General features: G+C 44.6%; 1 protein-coding gene and 1 pseudogene across 3 annotated transcripts; one reads left to right on the top strand and one right to left on the bottom strand.

Moving 5' to 3' along the window:
* Positions 1-974: 974 nt before the first annotated feature.
* Positions 975-17,431, bottom strand: TXNDC15 (thioredoxin domain containing 15). 3 transcript variants are annotated; one of them, XM_004420184.2, is made up of 5 exons: positions 17,275-17,431; positions 7,158-7,645; positions 5,678-5,841; positions 3,352-3,482; positions 975-1,711 (listed from the first exon to the last, which is right to left on the bottom strand). In XM_004420184.2, exons 1-5 carry the CDS (start codon positions 17,339-17,341, stop codon positions 1,515-1,517), a joined length of 1,047 nt encoding a protein of 348 aa, XP_004420241.1. In that variant the 5' UTR covers positions 17,342-17,431; the 3' UTR covers positions 975-1,514. The 3 variants fall into 3 exon arrangements, with proteins under 3 accessions (XP_004420241.1, XP_087285901.1, XP_014651421.1); XM_087429775.1 differs by having other exon boundaries at positions 17,318-17,408; XM_014795935.2 differs by lacking the exon at positions 17,275-17,431 and adding an exon at positions 13,850-13,919.
* On the top strand, positions 9,719-10,083 carry LOC106803681 (large ribosomal subunit protein uL29 pseudogene; annotated as a pseudogene).
* Positions 17,432-21,229: the final 3,798 nt, after the last annotated feature.

Below are 21,229 nucleotides of genomic sequence, written 5' to 3' on the forward strand. Positions count from 1 at the left end.
GGGGCTCCAGAGTCAGAATGCTTAGGTTTGAAGCTGAGTCCCACCACTGGAAGCTGCATGACGAAGAACAAGTTATTTGGGGCCTCATTTACTGTTCTGTAAAATGAGGATATTTAATAGTAATGTCAGTTTCACAGGGCTATTGTACCAATTAATGAAAGTATATGTAAAGCACTTAAAACAGTACTTGGCACACACATAGTAATACTCAAATGTTAGTTATAAGAGATGGAATTACTGGAGGGTTTTTTTTTTTTCCTTATATTTCTAAGTACAGATACATGTGAAGTTTCAAATCCCAGCTTACCATGTGTGTAACCTGGGCAAGTTATTTAACCTCTCTATGCCTCAGTTTACTCATCTATGAAATGGAAATAATGGTACTGCTCTGAGCCATGGTCCCCTCCTGCCAGTGATACTCTAGCCACAGCTGTCCACAACACAACACATAAACTTGTAAACTCCTGTCCAATATAACACTCTGAGAAGAAGATTCATCTAAGGTCCTATTTCCATAGAATTTAGGGTGCCTTATGAAATGAACTATTCTGTCTAAAACACTGGAAACAATCAGTATAAAAGTAACATCATTATGTTGTCAAGATGTCTTACATCTGAATTTAAGGGATCTTTTAGAAATAGCTTTTCAAAAATTTTGTATAAATTACGTGTTGTCTCTTTTCTGCACATGTCCTAAACTAGACTAGAATCAACTTGTGAGCAAGAAGGGTGTTTTACATTTCTTTCAGCTCTCACTAAGCCTAGCACAGTGCTAAGGACATTTTAAGGTTCAATTAATGCATGCTGGTTAGAGAACTATGACTAACATTTAAGTTATGCTTTAGCATAGAACTGATAATAAATAAGCTTTTGTTGTGATAACATTTACTTTCTCCTGACATCTGCCTTACCCAGAAACAACCTCTTAAATCACTGCAGATTCTTTCAGTGAAATTGGAGGTCACAAACACCAAAGTATTTGACTCTTTTATTTTCCCATTAGTTGCTACTTGTAAGGTCACACTTATCAATTCTAGTTATTTTTCCCATAACAGAACACTTTCCTGCTTATAGACTGAGAGAGAGAAACTGCAAATGTACAGAAAACCAACCTTCTTAGACATATATAAGGAATCAAGAATTTTCTAAAGCTAGAATCTGAAAATCCTATTTCTGCCTTCTATAAAGTCAGCATATTGCCATTCTACTCACTATTCCACCAGAATACATCACATTGCAAACTGGATTACTCCCTTAAAATACTGGCTTATGTTCCAGTAGTAAAAACAAGAATGGTAAGTTGTATTGAATATTTTTGCATTTGCTTATTGCAATACTAGTTAAAACACCAGTTTATAATGTTTTTACACATTCAGCAGTTCAAACGCATGATTCTTTTAATCTGACAAGTTGTAAGTCAACACTTCACTGGAGAAAATGTATGAAACTGCAGCATTAATTTCTGAAATGAAGGATTGGAATTCCTCTTTCTGACTTCTCCTTTCAGTCCATCACTACTCTGCATGTTCCTGTTCTTGTCCTGGAATCAGCCACCGAATACTCTCAGTTCGAATGGCAGCATACATAATAAAACTAACTAAAAAGAATAAGGAAAAAACAAGCAGCCAGTCCACACTTTTTACGAGCGTGCTGGGGAGAGGGCCTGCGTGGTCAGCTTGCGTTACTACCACATGTTTCTTGGCTTCTATACCTGGAAGAGAAATCAGTTGTTTCAAATCAGATAGAAAACAGCAGCTACAGATCTTTCTGAAGTATTTTGTATCGTATGCAAAATGATATGCAGTCTTAAACACCACCGCTAGTATATCTGGGAGGGGTTTTACTTGCCTGTCGGTGTAATTTGTAACTTGCCTTTCTCCCCACCACATCAAAGGAACAAGAATCCATTCAGCAGTTCAAAGCTAAAACACTGGAATTGCTGTGAACCCCTCAGAGGGGTCTTAAGTCAGTGCATGTAAGAGCTGTCTTTTATTCTCTTTTGAGACCAAAGTTCAACAAGTAACTAGTAAAGTTACTCTTAGGAGTCTACAGAAGGTTTTCACAGGTTAAGTAATGCTAAATTCAAAATGCTTTAAAATAATTTACTGAAAGAACTGTTAGAACCACTACTGGGATCAGTGATTACCAAAGATGCTGTGACTCCTAGATTTCATTTGTGTTCTAGGTTTAAGGCATTGAGCAAAATGGCTCCCTCTCTCCATATCAACTGAATGACAATCAGGGGTCTGGTATAGAATAGCTCTAGAATAGCTCACCACCTGGTAAGAAGGCTTATAACTCCTATGAGGTAACTCAGCTCTTGGTTCTTTAGTGTTAGATTTAAGTAATTACATGCAACTTAATATATATGGAAGGTAAATATATGAAAGGTATAATTTGTATTTATTTCCAGTGAATATACTTCAGGAAGAAGTGGGGTGCTCATAATTGAGGCACTGAAGCTTTTGAGGAGTGAACTTTTCCAATGAAGGAAATTTCTTCAATATACAGTGCTCAAACTTTGACAGAATAAAAAAAATAAGGCCATATGTTTTGGCAAATATTAAGGAATTAAAATAGCATCTGCAAATGGATTAATGGAACACCATACAGCAACAAAAATGAACAAAACACAACCACACGCAACAATGCAGATGAATCCCACAAACATAATGGTGAATGAACTAAGCAAGACACGAAAGAATCCATACTGTACGCCTCCATTAATATGAAGTTCAAAAACAGGTAACACTAGTCTATGGTGTTCGGAGTCGAGATGGTGGTTATCCTTGAGGGCAGGAGCAGTAGTGCTGAAGGAGGGCTAGTGATGTTCTCTTTCAGGATCTGAGTACTGGTTACCCAAGCTGTTTACTTTGTGAAAATTCATCACTCAGTACACTGATGATTAATGTATATTTTTGTATAAATATTATACTTACATTGACAAACATATGTAAAAAGGTATACAGGTGTATGGTATGTGAATTATAACTCAATAAAGCTGTTATTTTTTTAAAAAAGGTATCTATAATCATATTAAAATTACCTATTCATGTTAAGCTTGCCACTGATTGTCAGACATTTAACAGGATCCTAAGAGTTCATTAGAAAAGAAGTTTCACTCTACAGCTATGGTACACAACTATGTACTGGGGCTTTGGGGAGAAAAAGAAAAAGAGGAAGATTGGCAACAGATGTTAGCGCAGGGCCAATCTTCCTCAAAAAAAAAAGTTTTACTTCTGAAAGCCCATCTTGAATCCTTCACCTAAGAACAGCAGCAGATTGGAACCCACAGAAGGCATACACCCCCCAGCAATAAAGTTTCTTCTACAATGTATTATTTCTACATACCTGTCTGGTTGAAAATGAAGATTTTCAGCGTTTCCAGTGTTCGGTCTGTGTGATTAAATCTAGCCATTGGTTTAGCTCCTTGAAATAACAAGATGTTAGGAACAGCTACGGTGCCAAACCTGGTAGAAAGGCTACGAGAGAAAGAAGCCAGTGAGAAAACCTGAAGAAACAGCGGGCTTTCTCACACAATTACCGTATCAGAATGGATGGAAATAATTGAGAAAGAATCAGTTTCGTGTGACCTACAGAGGTTTCTGATATTCAAACTATATGCTTGTAGCTGTTTCTGACCTCTTTCCTTATGGGTCATGGTGGAGGGCATTCCTGTTCTGCTGAGCTGCTTTCTATTACAGTATGGAACTACCCATGACACAATTATTCCACTATTTAAGTTCCTAACTGCCAAATGGATCAGACCAGAAAATTCTAATTCATGGACAAAGCACACTATGTCAGTTTACTTGACAGAAGAAATTTCAAACTCTCCAGAATGCCCATCTCCATCCTTCATACAACATTCAACTTACGGTAAGCAATTAGTTTGATATGTCAGCACAAGAGAATCTGTGATTTAAGAAACACACCAGGATGGGCCGGCTCCGTGGCTTAGCGGTTAAGTGTGCGCGCTCTGATGCTGGCGGCCCGGGTTTGGATCCCGGGCGCGCCCCGAGGCACCACTTCTCCGTCCAGCGCGAGGCCGAGTCCCACGTACAGCAACTAAAAGGATGTGAACCTATGACATACAACTATCTGCTGGGGCTTTGGGGGGAAAAAATGAATAAATAAAATCTTTAAAAAAAAAAAAAAAAGAAACACACCAGGAAGTTCACAGTTAGGGCAGGACGATTCGGAAGTAACATGACCTGAGCAGTACCTTCATAATACAGAGTAGTGGTATAAGCTCCAGAGTCCAAACACTCAGAGTTCGAGCCTCGGTTCTGCCACTGAGCCAGCTGTGTGACTTTTGCACAGATTATTCAACCTCTTTAAGCCTCAGTTTCCCCCATTAGTAAAATGGTAATATTGGATAATCAGGATTTTTCTTTTGTAAACATGATGTAACAAATATTAACATACGAGGTAAACACATGTCCCAGGCCATATAATAAGAACAAGTATCCTCTATTCTCCACAACTAAGGCCCCATACCAGGCACTGAGCAGGATGCATAGAGATGAAGAAGGAATAAAGCAGATGCTAAAAGCCTGCAGGGAATGGGGTCGGGGGAGGGGAGACAGTACCAGACCCAAAACCAAAGAGTACTGAGCAGGTGCTGGGAGCCAGCCCTGCCAGCATGGGGGCAGTGGAGGGCCCAGTCAAAGCTGGACGTTGACCTGGACTGTCTTTCCAATCAGTCTGTTCCCTTGAGCCAGGCCACTTAGATATTTCCCTGAAGCCCTTATGAGAATTACTAATTTGTTGGGCAATTTCTTTCTTCATAAATGATTTCATGTAAACATCAGCAGTTACATTACCCACACTAAAAAATCAGTGGAGCACAAGTTAATAAAGTTTTACGCAACCTCATTTTTACCACCAACTTGACCATCTTCCAGACTTTCCAAATTTATTCACACACAATCTCCTTGTGACCTGCTCAGGAGCATGTGATTTAGAGGAGGAGTGGGGCACACAGTTTATAACCCAGGCACAGCCATAGCACTCACGGGAAATACATAATATCTGAACAAAGTTCTTTGTAACTTAGTGAACATTTGAAAAAGACAAAAGCCCACTGAACAATATAAAGAAAGAAAACAAGGGCAAATGTCATTTTAAAGGGTTAATTTATTAAATTAATTTATTGATTGTCTACTAAGAAACATGCATGCAAGAATAAATGTAAGCAAGAGGAAAGAAAGAAGGAGGGAAAGGAAGGAAAGAAAAAAAATAAAAGAAGGAAAGAAAGAAATCCTAAGTAGACATGGACCGGGGGTGCCAAGAGTTAGGCTGCCAGGGGTGGGGACCTAAACTGCAGATGAAAGTCACAAAGGAAGATCCTACTTGTGATACTAATTTTGCTAATTCAGTCTGGCCAGGACCTAAAAAATCCTCTGGCCCCTCCTCTGCCATCAGGCAGACCCACTTTGAAATTCCACCACACACAGAACAGTCTTTCTTCTGAAGGCGGCCTCCAGAAACGGAGGCCAGCAGCTCCCTCAGGAGTCTGACAAGCCTCACTCCTCACACCTGCCTTTCCCTTCCTTCAATCTCGTTTCAAAGCTCACGCCTACCTCCTCCGTTTCTAACTGAACTGATTACACCTCTAAACAACTACAACCATCATCCGAAAGGAGGAGACACAAACCCCACTCAGGGACGATACCTGCTGTGCTGGGATGCATCCAGGGCCAAAAAATGAAGAGCTGGAAATGCCCGGGGCAGAGAATTAAAATGAGGGGCCAAACTGGCAGAAAACCGGCACCAAGGGGTGTAAAAGAGGACCAGCGTGCAGTCACTACCGTTTGGGTTTAGAAAATCCATGAGGTCCTGTGGTAAAAGAAACAAGTGTTAAAGTCAGCAGTAAATGTGCATGCACGTTTTTTTCTGGAAGGATACCCAAGAAACAGGAGACACTGCTGCCTCTAGGGGGAGGAGGTGGGGCAGGGATAGGAGGAGACTGTAGTCTGTCACCTTAAGAACCGTTTGGATTTAGACCCATATCAATCCATGAAGCAGCAGAAAAGTACTATCAAATGACGTTATAAACTTTCCTCTAAGCTTTCTTAATATTACTATAGAGCAATTTTAATATTTTTCATAATTCATCAGTTCAAATACTAAGAACTCACGGGGTACAGGCCACTGTCCCAACTTTTGAACTATACATCTCACGCAATCTAATGGCATTAGTAAAGCACTGTGGTCTCAGGCCCCAACTATCATCTCAGCAGATCCAAGTCTGTACTAAGCAGTCGGATCAATGTACTTGGCCAAAGGTTAGTTCAATTCAAGGGTGTACCATCCCTGCCACCAAACCCAGACTGCTTAAACTGCTCTGCCCTGGTCACGTGTGTGACACCCGTGAAACAGTCCTGCAGAGCTGAGGCACAGCATTGACCTGGTGTTGAGGGGAGGCTGTGAGGCCAGCACCGACCCTGCACTTGGAGGGGCTACGTGCACTCAATGTACCATACGTACCCTCGTTTAAAATAAGCAATCAGCTTTCAGAGCTAGGATTTCTTCTCTTACATAAGCAGCCTGAATTCATCCTGCTATCTGGCTTAACAATCCTACAGAAACTGTCAGTCATTATCCCAATATTCTCTTTGGAATCACCATTTATCCAACTAGTTGGAAAAGCATGGCTGGATTTGGGACAATTGTCCAGCTGTCACTCCTGAGAAAACACTGGATTCACACTCTTTGGACAAAAGAAACTTTTCATCAATATAACATACTTCCCATGGGCACTACTGGTGTAAACAATACTAAATTACAATTTTAGTAATTCAGATGCTTTTAAGTTGCCTCTGTAATACCTCATTTGGAAGAAGAAAAATGCTATGATTCTGATGCCAAGCACCTATCTGTCCACCAGGATTTTATCATGAGACTTGGTGGAGAGATTAGCCCAAGGATGACTAGGTTTAAGTCACCTAAATTATAATGACACTAGTTATACCTCCTCCTTTCCCTGCAAACATCACAGAAAGCAAAGTCAATTTTCACTGATGCAGCCATTAAATGCTATCCCACTTACAATATGATAAAGACTATGACCCTCCCTTTGAAAATTGATAGAGTATTAAACCGTAAAATCAATGTACTGAAAAGGAGAAAAGGACTAAAGAATTTTTTCTTACCTGTGACATATTTAAAATTTTCAGAGTGAAATTTTCTAATCCCGTCACATTTCTCTCCTCACAGTTCACCTTTGGGGACTTCAGACTTTCAGTGTTATTGGAGTCCTCTGTCGGGGCTAGGTCCGATTCCGCCACCTCCGGCTCTGTGTAATACTCCTCTTCTCTATCAGGGAAGCTTGCTCCAGCGCTGTCCAGCGAGAAGAAGCTCTCTCCGAGACTGCACCGCGCGTCCTCCTCCCCTCCAGCCCTGCAGGTTCCGCCGCCAGGCTCTGAGCTCAGTTTGTCCTCAGCCTCCCCGGGAATTACAGACAACATCGCCATGTGGTCGCCATCGGTGTCCAGCCCCAGCACTGCATCAGCCTCTTCAGCTGACACGTCCTGGCCCATCGGGCCACGTGAAGGCTCCTCCTCACTTGTGTACACAGCCCCCACCTGGAGAGGGCGAGCAGGCTGCTCCTCTGACCATAAGTGACCACTTTCCTCTGCAACTAAACATGCCAGCATGTTCACAGTCATATTTGACTTCAAAATAAATGAACCCTACAGAATTACAGTTCTCTTCGAATATGAAATTTTCCCCTACAGAGAAGAAAGTTATCCTTCCCATTAAACTATCAGAGGGCTGGCCCCATGGCTTAGCGGTTAAGTGCTCGCGCTCTGCTGCTGGCGGCCCGGGTTCGGATCCCGGGCGTGCACCGACACACCGCTTCTCTGGCCATGCTAAGGCCGTGTCCCACATACAGCAACTAGAAGGATGTGCAGCTATGACATACAACTATTCACTGGGGCTTTGGGGGAAAAATAAAATAAATAAAATCTTTAAAAAAAAAAAAAAACTATCAGAGAGCCACCCACCATTCTCCAGGTCATGGAGACGGTCACAAAGAGGTACTAGATTAATGAATGCCATGTAAATAAGTGGACAAATACATAGCTTCATGCGAAACTCACTGCTTGCATATGGATTATGAACAAAAACATTCCAGTGCAAATCCAATTAGGAAAATATAATACAAACACACTTTAACAATTTTGTTTGATGAGAATATCCAAGAAAATAATGATGGCTTTATGGAAGATTCTACTAGGGCAAAGCATCTTTGCACACATTCTAACAGCTCTGTGAGACAGGCAAGACAAGGGTTATCATTCCCACTTAATAGATGACCAGGCTGAGGAACAGAGAGGTTCAATGTAATGCCCAGTGACATACAAGCTAGTAAGCAGCAGAGCCAGGTCTCAGAGCAGAGTCTTCTAACTGCTACTCCAGAACGGGCCTTACCCTCCCCTACGATACCTCGGGGGTTGCTGGGCCACACTACCTGAGGAACACTTTTCGAGCCACGAAGCAGCTCCTTCCTAAGGTGGCCTCTCCAGCTGAACTCTGGTCTCTTGCCCGCTGCTCTTGGGCTACTGCCCTTGGGAGTGCTATGGGGTGCACCCAGCAGTGCTGGGGCAGCAGCAGGGAGAAAAAGACTTTCCTCCCACTATGGAGCCACCAGATAGGGCTTGGGCAAAATAGTCAGGTAAGGGAAGAGTCCTGGGCAGTCTCGTACATCCACTCAGCAATCTCTACTCTGTAACAATGACTCCCGCCCTCCAACTCTCATTAACTCAGCAATGGCTGCCAGACTCTGCGCCAGGCACAGACTAGAGGAAACAAATGAGCCCAGCTGCAATCAGACAAGCTCCCCATGGGCAGGACCCACCAGCTGTGTAGTGAGCTCTGCCATGCCAACAGCATGTCACCAGCGTTTGAATGACCAACTGGCTTCAAAGTTGGGGAAGGGTCCGGGAGCCTCCTAAGGTAGGCACATTTGTATAAGGTCTCAAAGAATATTCCCATAGAGATGTGCAGATTCATTCAGAAATTCAAAAACATTCCCTGGGAATTATGCTCCTGGCTAACACGGAGTAACAGCGACCATATTTACCCTCCCTCCTGAAACACCCCCAAAACAGCCAAATATGTGAAACAACAGTTTCAGGAGACCAACTACCAGGCACCCAAGGCCAGTGATCGCTGAGAAACAGGAAGCAAATGAGGAGAGCCCTAAAACTGCTCTAGCTGACCGCCTGAGGGCGTTCCCGCCCGGCTCAGGGAAGGGGACCAGGCAGAGCCCAGCAGACTCCTCAAGCTGAGGAGATGGGGCCAAGGGTCCAAGGAGATCAAGAAAGCTAGAGTTTGTGGAACAGAATACTGGAGATAGGAGAGCTGCAGAGAGAGGACTCTGGAGATCTACAGAGGGGCCCCTCAAGAACACTGGTCAGCATATGCATGTGAGTAAACTACCCAAAGCAGGGAAAGAATTGCCCAGAAGGATTAGAGGCAACAGTACCCAACACTCACACAGAGCTGGGAATAGTCCCTGTTCTCACCAGCTAGACTGGAAAACCTCATAATTCACAGGGCACTAGGGAGAGTACACAAAAGGGACTTGTTTCAGTAGTGGGGCACAATTAACCCTATAGTAGATACAGCTCTGCTCCCATCTAGCAAACTTTTAAAAGCAAGAATCAAGCTCTTTCCCTCCAAGCAGGCGGCAGCAGCTTGTGTAGCCATGGGCAAGATTAAGGCTCGAGACCTTTTCGGCAAGAAGGAAGGGCTGCTGAAACAGCTGGATGCCCTGAAGGTAGAGCTATCCCAGCTGCGCATCCCCAAAGTGACGGGCGATGCAGCATCCAAGCTCTCCAAGATCTGAGTTCACAAATCCATCACCGGTGTCTCACCATCATTAACCAGACGTAGGAAGAGAATCCCAGGAAATTCTACAAGGGCAAGAAGTACAAGCCCCTGGACCTAAGACCCAAGAAAACACATGCCATGCGCCGCCAGCTCAACAAGCATGAAGAGAACCTGAAGACCAAGAAGCAGCACGTAGAGGAGCAGCCGTACCCACTGGGGAAGGACTCAGTCAAGGGCTGAGCATCGTGGCACAATAAAACACAAACTGTCAGAAAACACAAGCAAGGATCAAACCATGTTCAAGTAACTTAACTGTATCCCAGAACAAAGTTCAAGAATAGTTATAGGAATACTAAAATATCTAGCACTCAAGAAGGTAAAATTTATGTCTGGCATCCAAGCAAAGATTACCAGGCATGCAAAGAAGCCAGAAAATATGATCCATAATGAAGAGAATTATCGACCAATTAAAACTGACCCAGAACTTGCACAGATGTCAGAATTATTAGATGAGGACATTAAAACAGTAATTATAACCATATTACACATGTTCATAAAGTTAAGTAGCTATACAGACATAAGATATAAAACAAGACCCAAATCGAAATGCAAATCAATTTGCAATGAGATATCACCTCATACCTGTTAGAATGGGTATCATCAAAAAGACAAGAAATAACTAAGTGTTGGCAAGAATACAGAGGAAAGGGCACCCTTGTGCACTGTTGGTGGGAACATAAATGGGTGCAGCCACTACAGAAAACATCATGGAGGCTCCTCAAAAAATTAAAAATAGAACTACCATATATATGATCCAGCTTCCACTTCTGCATATTTATCCAAAGAAAATAAAAACACTAACTCAAAAAGATATATGCACCCTGTGTTCATTGCAGCATTATTTACAATAGCCAAGACATGGAAGCAACCTAACTGTCCATTGATGGATCAATGGATAAATAAAATGTACACACACACACACACACACACACACACACAATGGAATATTATCAGCCATAAAGAAGAAGGAAATCTTGCCATTTACAACAATGTGCATGGACCTTGAGGGCATTATGCTAAGTGAAATAAGTCAGACATAGAAAGACAAATACCATATGATCTCACTTATATGTGAAATCTAAAAAAAAAAAAAAGCAAGTTCATAGACACAGAGAACAGATTAGTGGTTGCCAGAGGTGGTGGGTGGGGGTGGGCAAAATGGGTGAAGGTGGTCAAAAAGTACAAACTTCCGGTTATAAAATAAGTAAGTCATGGAGATGACATGTACAGCATAGTGACTATAGTTAATAATAATGTATTGTATATTTGAAAGTTGCTAGGAGAGTAAACCTTAAAAGTTCTCACCACAAGAAGAAAAATTTTGTAACTATGTATGGTGATGGACATTAACTAGACTTATTGTGGTGATCATTTCGCAATATATACAAATATCGAATCATTATGTTGTACACCCGAAACTACGATAATGTTATAAGTCAATTATAACTCAATTAAAAAAAAGCCTCAAATCATACTTCTGGCGATGAAAACTACAATGTCTGAGATGAAAACTGCACTGGATGGACTAATGGCAGATTAGACTGCAGAAGAAAAGAGTAGTGAACTTGAAAGCATAGCAATAGAACCTATCCAAAGTGAAAAAAAGAATCCAAAAAAATTAAGAACATCAGTGAGCTGTGGGACAATTTCAAGTGGCCTAATGCACAGATAATTGGAGTACTCAAAAGAAAGAAGAGAGTGGAAAAGACAGAAAAAGTATCTGAAGAAATAATAACTGAAAACTTTACAAACTTGATGAAAACTATAAAACCATAGATCCAAGCTCAACAAACCCCAAGCTCAATGAACTACACCAAGACACATCGTAATCAAACTAATCAAAACCAGTGACAAGAAAAAATCTTGAACATAGCTAGAGAATAAAGACACACTATGAACAGAGGAACAAAGATAAGACGACAGCAGATTTCTCGTTGGAAACAATGCAAGCAAGAAGAGCAGCATCTTTAAAGTACTGAAAGGAAAAAACTACAAACCTAGAATTCTAAACCCAGCAAAAATATCTTTCAAAAACAAAAGCAAAATAAATACTTTTGCAGACACACAAAAGCCAAAAGAATTCATCACCAACAGACCCACACGATAAGAACCTTAAAGGAACGCCTTCAAGCAGAAGCAAAATGATACCAGATGGAAATATGGATCCACACAAAAGAATGAAGAGCACCAGAAATGGTAACTACATGGATAAATATACACAATTCTTTCTTTTTTATTTTTTTTTTTTAAAGATTTTATTTATTCAGCTTTTTCCCCCCAAAGCCCCAGTAGATAGTTGTATGTCATAGGTTCACATCCTTCTAGTTGCTGTACGCGGGACTCGGCCTCGCGTTGGACGGAGAAGCGGTGCCTCCGGGCGCTCCCGGGATCCGAACCCGGGCCGCCAGCATCAGAGCGCACGCACTTAACCGCTAAGCCACAGAGCCGGCCCTACACAATTCTTTCTGAAAGTCTAGCTAAGAAGAGGACAAGAAAGATGGGGTAGTTGCTGTGGGCAGGCAAGGGGCTAAGAGAGGTTTCTATTTTGGTTTTTAGGACATAGGAGAAATTTAAGGATATATAAAGCTGACAGGAAGGCAGGTAAGGAGGAGAGGTGACAATACAGGTTAGATAGGGCAGAGGACAGGCCTTGGACAGCAAGGTGGGTCCTTGACAGAAGAGGGTCAAGCACTTCCATGACTATGACCTAGAGAAGGGGCGGGGTGCCTGGGCAAGGAGTTCTGCCAGTGTGAGGGTGGGATCACACTGGTGGTCTTTCTGGAGGCTTTTGGTTGATGAGCATGTACTGCTTATATAATCAGAAGAAAAACCAAACATGTTTGCTGGGTTGTCCACAAGACAGAGCAGGAAATGAAACCAGAGTGGCTGAAAATCTGGAGAAGAACGAAGGGTGCCAGGTTTGGAGGCCGAGCCCTGCTCCCAAATGCCCCAGCTCCACAGAGATCTGCTCTCTCTGAACCTAATCAACATTCTAGGTCCAATAAGTAAGTGGAAAATACCAATAACCTGAAAGCATCTCAGGAGAAAAAAATAAGGGCACAAATTAGAATCCAGTTCTCTCTGATCACCCTTGTGTAAAAATGGATAGATGTCTCCCATAGAAAATCAAAAAGGAGTCTGAGTGATGCAGAGAGCTGGCATTTTAAGTTCAGGAGTGTTGTTTTTCCCTCCTGTGAAGATATTTAAGTACACAGTACAGATTAGGAACAAAAAAATTCTTATGCCCTCAGGTACCATTGTTCTCATTTAGGTATCGAGAAGAAAGGAAACACTGAATTACTCCACAGGAAGATAGAAATGACCTACTCTGTGAAAGTCATTGAACCCTCCCATGGTAAAGTGCCTTTTAAAAGAGATTGCTTCTTAACCTAAACTAGCTGATTACAGTCTGAGCCATGCATAAAATGAAAATTATTCCATTACTGGCAGCAAAGAAGATGTTCAGAGAACAAGGTGGGGGCACCATGCCAACTCTGCCAGGGAGCCCCAGCCTAGGTCAGCTCCTTCACACCCTTCCAGTTTTTCTCAGAAGGCTCTCTACCAGCCACAGGTTTTTTCACAATGGCTTCTGTGGCAGGGGAGCCAAATGGGGGAGGACCAAAACAGCCAGGGGTTGGAGGGGCAGCAACCAATACTTTCCACAGGAAATACTCAGTGTGCTCATCTAACAAATGAAGAAAACACCAGCGAAAAGCAGAAATTCAGAGCTACTGAGATTAAATGAGAAAAGATGTATGTGGTCCCTAGCACATGGTAAGCACTCCATAAATGCCTGCAGTGATGATGATGATGATGTTTACAGTTCAAAGAGATGAACAGGCATCATAACTAAGTCCTGGTAATTCCTCTGCTAAATACATTCTGGATCCATCCACTTCTCCCGTCCCCACTCACACCCTCAGCCCAGGCCACTGCCATCTCTCACCTGGACAATTGCTGTAGCCACCTTACTGGTCTCCCTGGTTGGCGTTCTATCCCCTCTCCGGACTCTGCTCCTTACAGCAACCCAAGTGGAATTGAAAGTTAAAGGCAAATATGATCATGTCACTCCCCTGCTAAAACCCTTTCAGTGGCTTCCTCCTGCCCTGTGACTGAGTCTGCTTTCTGTTGCATGGGTACCAGGCCCCACGTGACGTGGCCTCTGTCCACACTCTCAACTGGTGCCATAGACATTTCTGGTCCTGGATCACTCACACTCTCCTCCACCAACCTTAGAGTTGTCCCGAGGGCTGTTTCTCTGCTGGGAAAGCCCTCCACCCCCTCTTCTTCTGGCTAATCCAACTCAGCCTTTAGATCTCACCCTAAACTTCACCTCTGTAAGGTGAACTTCAACTTCCCTTACCCTCAGACAGTGGGGTCGCCCATTATAGCATCCAATAATGCCCTGGGACTCTCCTTAAAGCATTTTCCACTCTTGTAATTTACTTAATTATTTGTAGTCATTTAATGCCTGCCTTCTGCAGCCGACAGGAGGGCGGACCTGTTTCTCTGTCGGGCTTACCACTGTACCCCCAGTGCCCAGCAGAGCGTGTGGCATATGATGGGTGCCCAGTAAGAATCTGCTAGCTGACTGCCTAGTGAAGATGGCATGGGGGTGTTGAAGCCAAAAGGTGGTTCCCATTCCTTGACACCTGGACAGCACTGCCACCTCCAGCTGCTAATCTGCCAGTGGTGTCCTCTGCAGAAAAAACCCTTGGATTTTCAACCATCCTGAAAAAGAACCAGCTGGTAAGGGTTCCTCTGTCCTCACCCCATTCATGGCCTGACCATGATGACCAAGGACCCACCCCATGGCCAGTGTTATCCTCGGGGCTGCGTGAATGTGACCCTGACTGCCAGGTGGGCTCATACTGACTGCAACAATAACTAAGTCCCCTGAATCAGCCAGGTTTCTGCCAGGAGACAGAGGGCACATTCAACTTGGGTCAAGGAGAACTTAGTAAAGGGACAACCAACATGTGGGCTGGGTGTACAGAAACGAAAGGAATGGTAAGGAACTCCAGGGCCAGTAAGAGCAGAGGGGGAGCCAGTTACCACTCATAGACCCTAAGAGTTCAGAGGCAGAAGCAGTCACAGAACCTTGAAACAGTGAGGACAGCCTTCTAGAAGCCGTGATATTCAATGGAGGGACACAGCCAACCTGTGATATCCCTGAGGGAGAGAGCTTAGAAAATCAATACCCTGAGCTCACTCTCTCCTCATTCCAACCCAACAGAAGCCAGAAGGCAGGAGAGCCAGTTGTTATTCCATACAGGGCAGCCACCCAGGGCACAGAGCAGGGTAGAGAAGGCTGGAGAATGATCCAGCAGACAAACAGAAGATATCCAGCACATGTCGTCCCCTCTCTGAGGCTGGTGGTTAAGTGTAGTGACAGAGAAGTGTAGTACAGAGGTTCAGCTGTGGAGTCAGGCAGACATGGGCTTGAATCACGGCTCAACTTCTGGCTGTATGACTTTGGCAAAAGACTTATTGACTCTAAGTCTCAGTTTACTTATCTATAAAACAAAGACAATAACAACATCTACTTCATAAGCATTTAAAGATTAAATAAGGGGGCCCGCCCCGTGGCTTAGCAGTTAAGTGCACACACTCCACTATTGGCAGCCCGGGTTTGGATCCCGGGCGCGCACCGAGGCACCACTTGTCCAGCCATGCTGAGGCGGCGTCCCACATACAGCAACTGGAAGGATGTGCAACTATGACATACAACTATCTCCCAGGGCTTTGGTGAGAAAAAGCGGAAAAAAAAAGGAGAAGGATTGGCAATAGATGGTAGCTCAGGGCCAGTCTTCCGTAGCAAAAAGAGGAGGACTGGTATGGATGTTAGCTCAGGGCTGATCTTCATCACAAAAAAAAAAAAAAAGAAAGAAAGAAAAATAAATAAAGATTAAATAAGCTGATGCTCATAAAGCACCAAGCACAGCGCCTGGCACATACAGAGTACTTTCATTAGTGATAACTGTGTTACTATTGCTCACCCTGCTCCCTGCTCACCCAACTGCCCTGCCTCCTTCCAGGGCACCGCAGGGAAAGGAAAGACCTGCCTATTCCTGTTGAGTTCTTTTTTTTTTTTTTTTAATTTTATTTATTTTATTTTTTCCCCCAAAGCCCCAGCAGATAGTTGTAGGTCATAGCTACACATCCGTCTAGTTGCTGCATGTGGGACGCGGCCTCAGCATGGCCGGAGAAGCGGCGCGTGGGTGCACGCCCGGTATCCCAACCCGGCCCGCCAGTAGCGGAGCGCACGCACTTAACCGCTAAGCCACGGGGCCGGCCCTTTTTTTTGTTTTGTTTTGTTATAATTTTATTTATTTTTCCTCCAAAGCCCCAGTAGATAGTTGTATGTCATAGTTGCACATCCTTCTAGTTGCTGTACGTGGGACGCAGCCAGACAAGCGGTGCGTCACTGCGCGCCGGGGATCCAAACCCGGGCCGCCAGCAGCGGAGCGCGCGCACTTAACCGCTAAGCCACGGGGCCTGCCCCCTGTAGAGTTCTAAATGACAAGCAAGGCCAAAGAGTCTGGACTTCAATAGGACTGTGAGGAGTGGGGTGAAGGAGCAAGGAGAATAGGGCCTCAACCCCCGGACTCGGGATGCCTCCAGGGTGGCTGCCTTCCCCACCTGGGCCCTGAGAGTAGGGGCCCTGAGAGTAGGCCCTGGCAGGCTGCAGGTTACCCTGGAAGTCTCCAGTGTTTTTCTCATCTGTATATCCAGGCATCTGAGCAAGAGGGGAGCTCTTAAGAAAGTGGTCCAGCAGGGTGCAGAGTAAAGCGTGGGCTTTGCAGTCAGAAAGACAGGCGCTGCCATTTACCAGAAGCGCAAACTTGGGCAGATTACTTAGCCTCTCTGAGCTTGGCATCTCCATCTGTAAAATGGAGATACGAATGGAATCTATCTCACAGGTCGGTGGGAGGACTGAATGAGATAATGATGGAAAGCACTAGGCACAGTTCCTGGCTCCTAATAAGGACACCACAACTGTTGGCTATTCGTTATGATTATCATCATTAATCATGAAGTGCTTCCCATACGTGGGCAGGCCTCAGTGAGCGCTACTACATGGTCACTCCCGACCGGCAGACGCCTGCTGAGGGGGCTTGAATGTGGCCTGGTCACACCCGGGGCTCCCTGCCCCGCCGTCCCCCGACCCCGGACCAGGAGTGGGGGACCACGGTGGGGAAAGAGGTCGGGACAACGCGGGGAGAGGCGCACCGGAGGGCGCCAGGAAGGGGCGAGGCGCGCGTCGCGGGCCTTCGCGCAGGTAAGAGCGTCGCCCGGCAGACCGCCACCTCGCCCGTCACTCCGCGCACCGCCGCCTGCCGCCCGGCCACGGCCCCAGCCCGCACTCACCCTCCAGGCTGCGGGCGGGAGGCCCCAGCACCCACAGCAGTACCTGCCACCAGCCGAGGAGCCGCATGGTGCGGGCCGCGGCGGCCGGGACCACTATCCAGGCCGAAGGGCAACGGGCGCACCGCGACGCGAGTGGCGCTCCCAGCCGGAGGAAGGCTAGGGGAGAAGAGCCCGAGAGCGCGCGCGCGGCCCCGCGCCGCCATCTTGGCAGCTGGCAGCCGCCGCGGGCTCCATTTTGGAGTCGGGCGGCCTGCCTCTGGCCTGTGGCCCTTGGCCTGCGCTGGGGGACGCCGTTCATCTCAGGTCGTTTCCAAGTTTCCTGATTCCAAGCCCTGGGTGGGGTTCCAGCAGAAGCCCGTGGCCCCCTTTCTTCATGGGCCAGTCGGGGCCTGGCTGCTGGCGGCACACACTGCGCCCACCGGCACTTCATTCACGGGCCAGAAGGGCCCAGAAGCCGCCTCCTCCCTCGAGTGCCCCCATGGAGGTGCAAATCTTCGAATCCCCTGCCTTACCCGCACTACTCTACGTAGGGTTGCCGGATAAAATACAAGATGCCCGGTAAATCTGAATTTCACATAAGCAACTAATAATTTTTTACTATAAGAAACATACCGAAATTCAAATTTAACTGAGTGTTCTGTAATTTTACTTGCTACTATCTGGCAACCCTAATAACCCTACTTGTCTACTCAGGGCAGGATTTCTTTTTTCTTTTCTTTCTTTCTTTTTTTTTTTTTTTTGCTGAGGAAGATTCACCCTCAGCTAACATTTGCTGCCCCTCTTCCTCTTTCTGTATGTGAGCCCCCACAGCATGATCACTGACAGATGAGTGGTGTAGGGCCCGGTCTGGAACCAGGTGGCCACGCAAGCTGTGGGCAGGAACGTAATGGTTGGTTTTAGCTCTCCCTCCTGCACGGCACTCTCTGCCTCCCTAATCCGCGCCCTAGGCTGGGTCCTGGAGGGGGTGGAGCCACCGCGAACATAAAGCTAGGAAAGGGCTTGGATCAAAAAGGCAGGGATGAGGCAGGGAGATGTGCTACCAAGGGACAGGACTCTGCAGTCTGGAACAAAGCACAGAGGGAGAGTCTAAGAGAGAATTCTAGAAGAGAATGAAAAGGGGGAGGGCCTCCTGAAATCGAATAAAGCAAGTTTTGAGCAGCCACCAGTGCTAAATCAATGCAGAGTACAGCTTTCAAACTTATTTTAAGAGGTTGAAAAAACAGAAATATATTTCAAAGATCTTTACACAGAGCCATTGGTAAATATAGCAACGTTAACAAGAACCTGGGCTTTTTGGCCTGTAGTTAATCCTGGCTCCAACATTGATAATAGTATATGATCATTCAGCAAGTTATGTAATGTAAAGTTCGGTTTCTTCATGTGTAAAATGGGGATGAAACTATAGAGTTACGTGGATTAAATGAGATGTGAAGTGATGAGCACAGTGCCTGGTGCACAGCAAGCACTTCAAAGTGGTAGCCATTATTATTTGAATTATACAGTTCTAGTGGAGTAACCATAGTCCCCTTGTGCCCATCAAAGAGAGATTGTTAGACCAGAAAGGTGCATCAACAATCTGACCCTATGGATGATTCTTATATTCCAAATAGGCTGCCATAGTTCTGTATAGTAAATTCTCAAGTGTGTGTGGGTCCAGGAGGATCTGAGATAATGGACTACATGGATGAAAGAGCCCGCACTTCTAGAGTTGATCACTACAGTCATCATTTGGCTACCTCCCTCCCTCACCCCCAACATGTAATAGCAAACCTTTCCTTCTTTAACTTATTCTCTCCCATACCCTCCATACCCAATTTGAAGGTGCATGGAAAGCCAATAGGACAGAGGATTAAGGAGATTTAGGATTAATGAAAAGGAGGCTAATTTGACTCATCTGGACACACCACAGTGGATGCCCTATAGTTACTATTCCTTTTTTTTTTTTTTTTTTAGCTGAGGAAGAGTCGCCCTGAGCTAACATCTGTTGCCAATTTTCCTCTTTTTTTTTGGCTGAGGAAGATTCACCCTGAGCTAACATCTGTGCCAATCTTCCTCTATTTTGTATGTGGCTTGCTGCCACAGCATGGCCGCCAATGAATGGTGTAGGTCCCTGTCCAGGAACCGAACCCAGGCCACCAAAGCGGAGTGCACTGAACTTAACCACTAGGCCGTGGGGCTGGCCCCCTTTCCTTTTTATGTCCTTTCCCTTCCTGTGTTTTGTGCTTTGCTGTTTGTTTGGACAGATACACTTACAAAGGTTAGAATTGTTGTCTTTCGATAAATACTATATATACACTCTCTAATGATCACTCAGTAAATGCAGTCAACAGGAGAGAACGCACATTTGACTGTCTCGCCACCAGGTGGCACATGCATTTATTTTCAGTGAGAAAATTGCCTTCAGGTTTGTCTTGGAGCTTTAATTTTATTTTGGTTTCTGGGAGAGAAAAAAGTTATCATCTTCCTTTGGCTGAAATGAATTCTGTGCACAAACACTGTACAGCCTGGGATTGTTCATACAAGAATCTGATAATAATTAGAATTTTTATGTGCAGCTACACACCTGCACTCCTTGTGTTTTTTTTGTATCTCTTGATAAATTTGCCAAGATTTTTTTTTATTGAGGTCATAATACTTTATAACATTGTGAAATTTCAGTTGTACATTATTTGTCAGTCACCATATAAATACACTCCTTCACCCCTTGTGCCCCCCCCAACCCCATCCCCCCTGGTATCCACTACACTGCTCTCTCTGTCCGTGTGTTAGTTTATCTTCCACATGAGTGAAATCATATGGTGTTTGTCTTTCTCTGTCTGGCTTATTTTGCTTGACATAATACCCTCTAGGTCCATCCATGTTGTTGCGAATGGGACGATTTTGTTTTGCCAAGATTTTTTTTAATCTGATGAATCATGAGGGCCTCTCTCTCTCTCTCCCATCTCTCTCTCTCTCATCAACAGGCAAATATTTACTTTTGTTAAGATCACTGTGGCAAGGTGTATCTTCCAAAGATTGCCACAATAATATCCCTCATCCCAAATGCTGTTCTACAGAGTAATTTTGCCACTGCCCATTAATAGGTAGAATCTAATTCCCCTCCCCTTGAATCTGAGTGGGCCTGTGATTCACATATAACCGAGAGAATGTAGCAGTGTAAGAAGTGATCCCATATGACTTCTGAGGCTCCATGACTTTATCCTTTTTGCTGGAAGATTTACACTGGAGCCCTGAGCCACAAAGTAAGTAGTTGGACTGTCCTAAGGCTGCAATGCTCTGAGGAAGTCCAAACTAGCCTGCATAGAGAAGCCGTGACACTATATGAAGAGAGATGCCCACTATCACCAGCTGATCCCGGCCCCACTCTGTTCCAGCTTCAGCCACCATTAGACTACTACTGCCTGAGAGACCATAGCAAGAAATGCCCAGCTTAGCTCGTCCCAAATTCCTGACCCACAGAAACAGAGTAAAAAATTGTTGTTCTAGGTCATAAGTTTTGTGTGATTTTTTTTTATAGACTAGATAACTGGATCATTTTATTTTGTAATGAAATACCTGTAATCTGAAGAGAATATTTGAATTAATTTAATAAACCAGTACTTTGGGTATTTATTCATATTGTTATTCCTCCAAGCTCCTTACCCATCTTGACCACTTTAATGTTGTTTTGTTGTTGTTGTTGTTTTACTGAGGAAGATTGTCCCTGAGCTAATATCTGTGCCCATCTTCCTCTATTTTGTATGTGGGACACTGCAACAGCATGGCTTGAGGAGTGTTGTAGGTCCGCGCTCAGGATCCAAACCCGCGAACCCAGTCCACTGAAGTGGAGTGTGCTGAACCCAACCACTATGCCACTGGGCCAGCCCCTTAATGTTGTATTTTGATGAACTTAATTTGACCCAATGCACTCATTATTATTTCATCAATACTGGGTATTCTTTGCAGTTATAACAAA

Source organism: Ceratotherium simum, chromosome 4 (assembly GCF_057802395.1).
Source record: "Ceratotherium simum simum isolate JZ-2026a chromosome 4, ASM5780239v1, whole genome shotgun sequence".
NCBI lineage: Eukaryota > Metazoa > Chordata > Mammalia > Perissodactyla > Rhinocerotidae > Ceratotherium > Ceratotherium simum.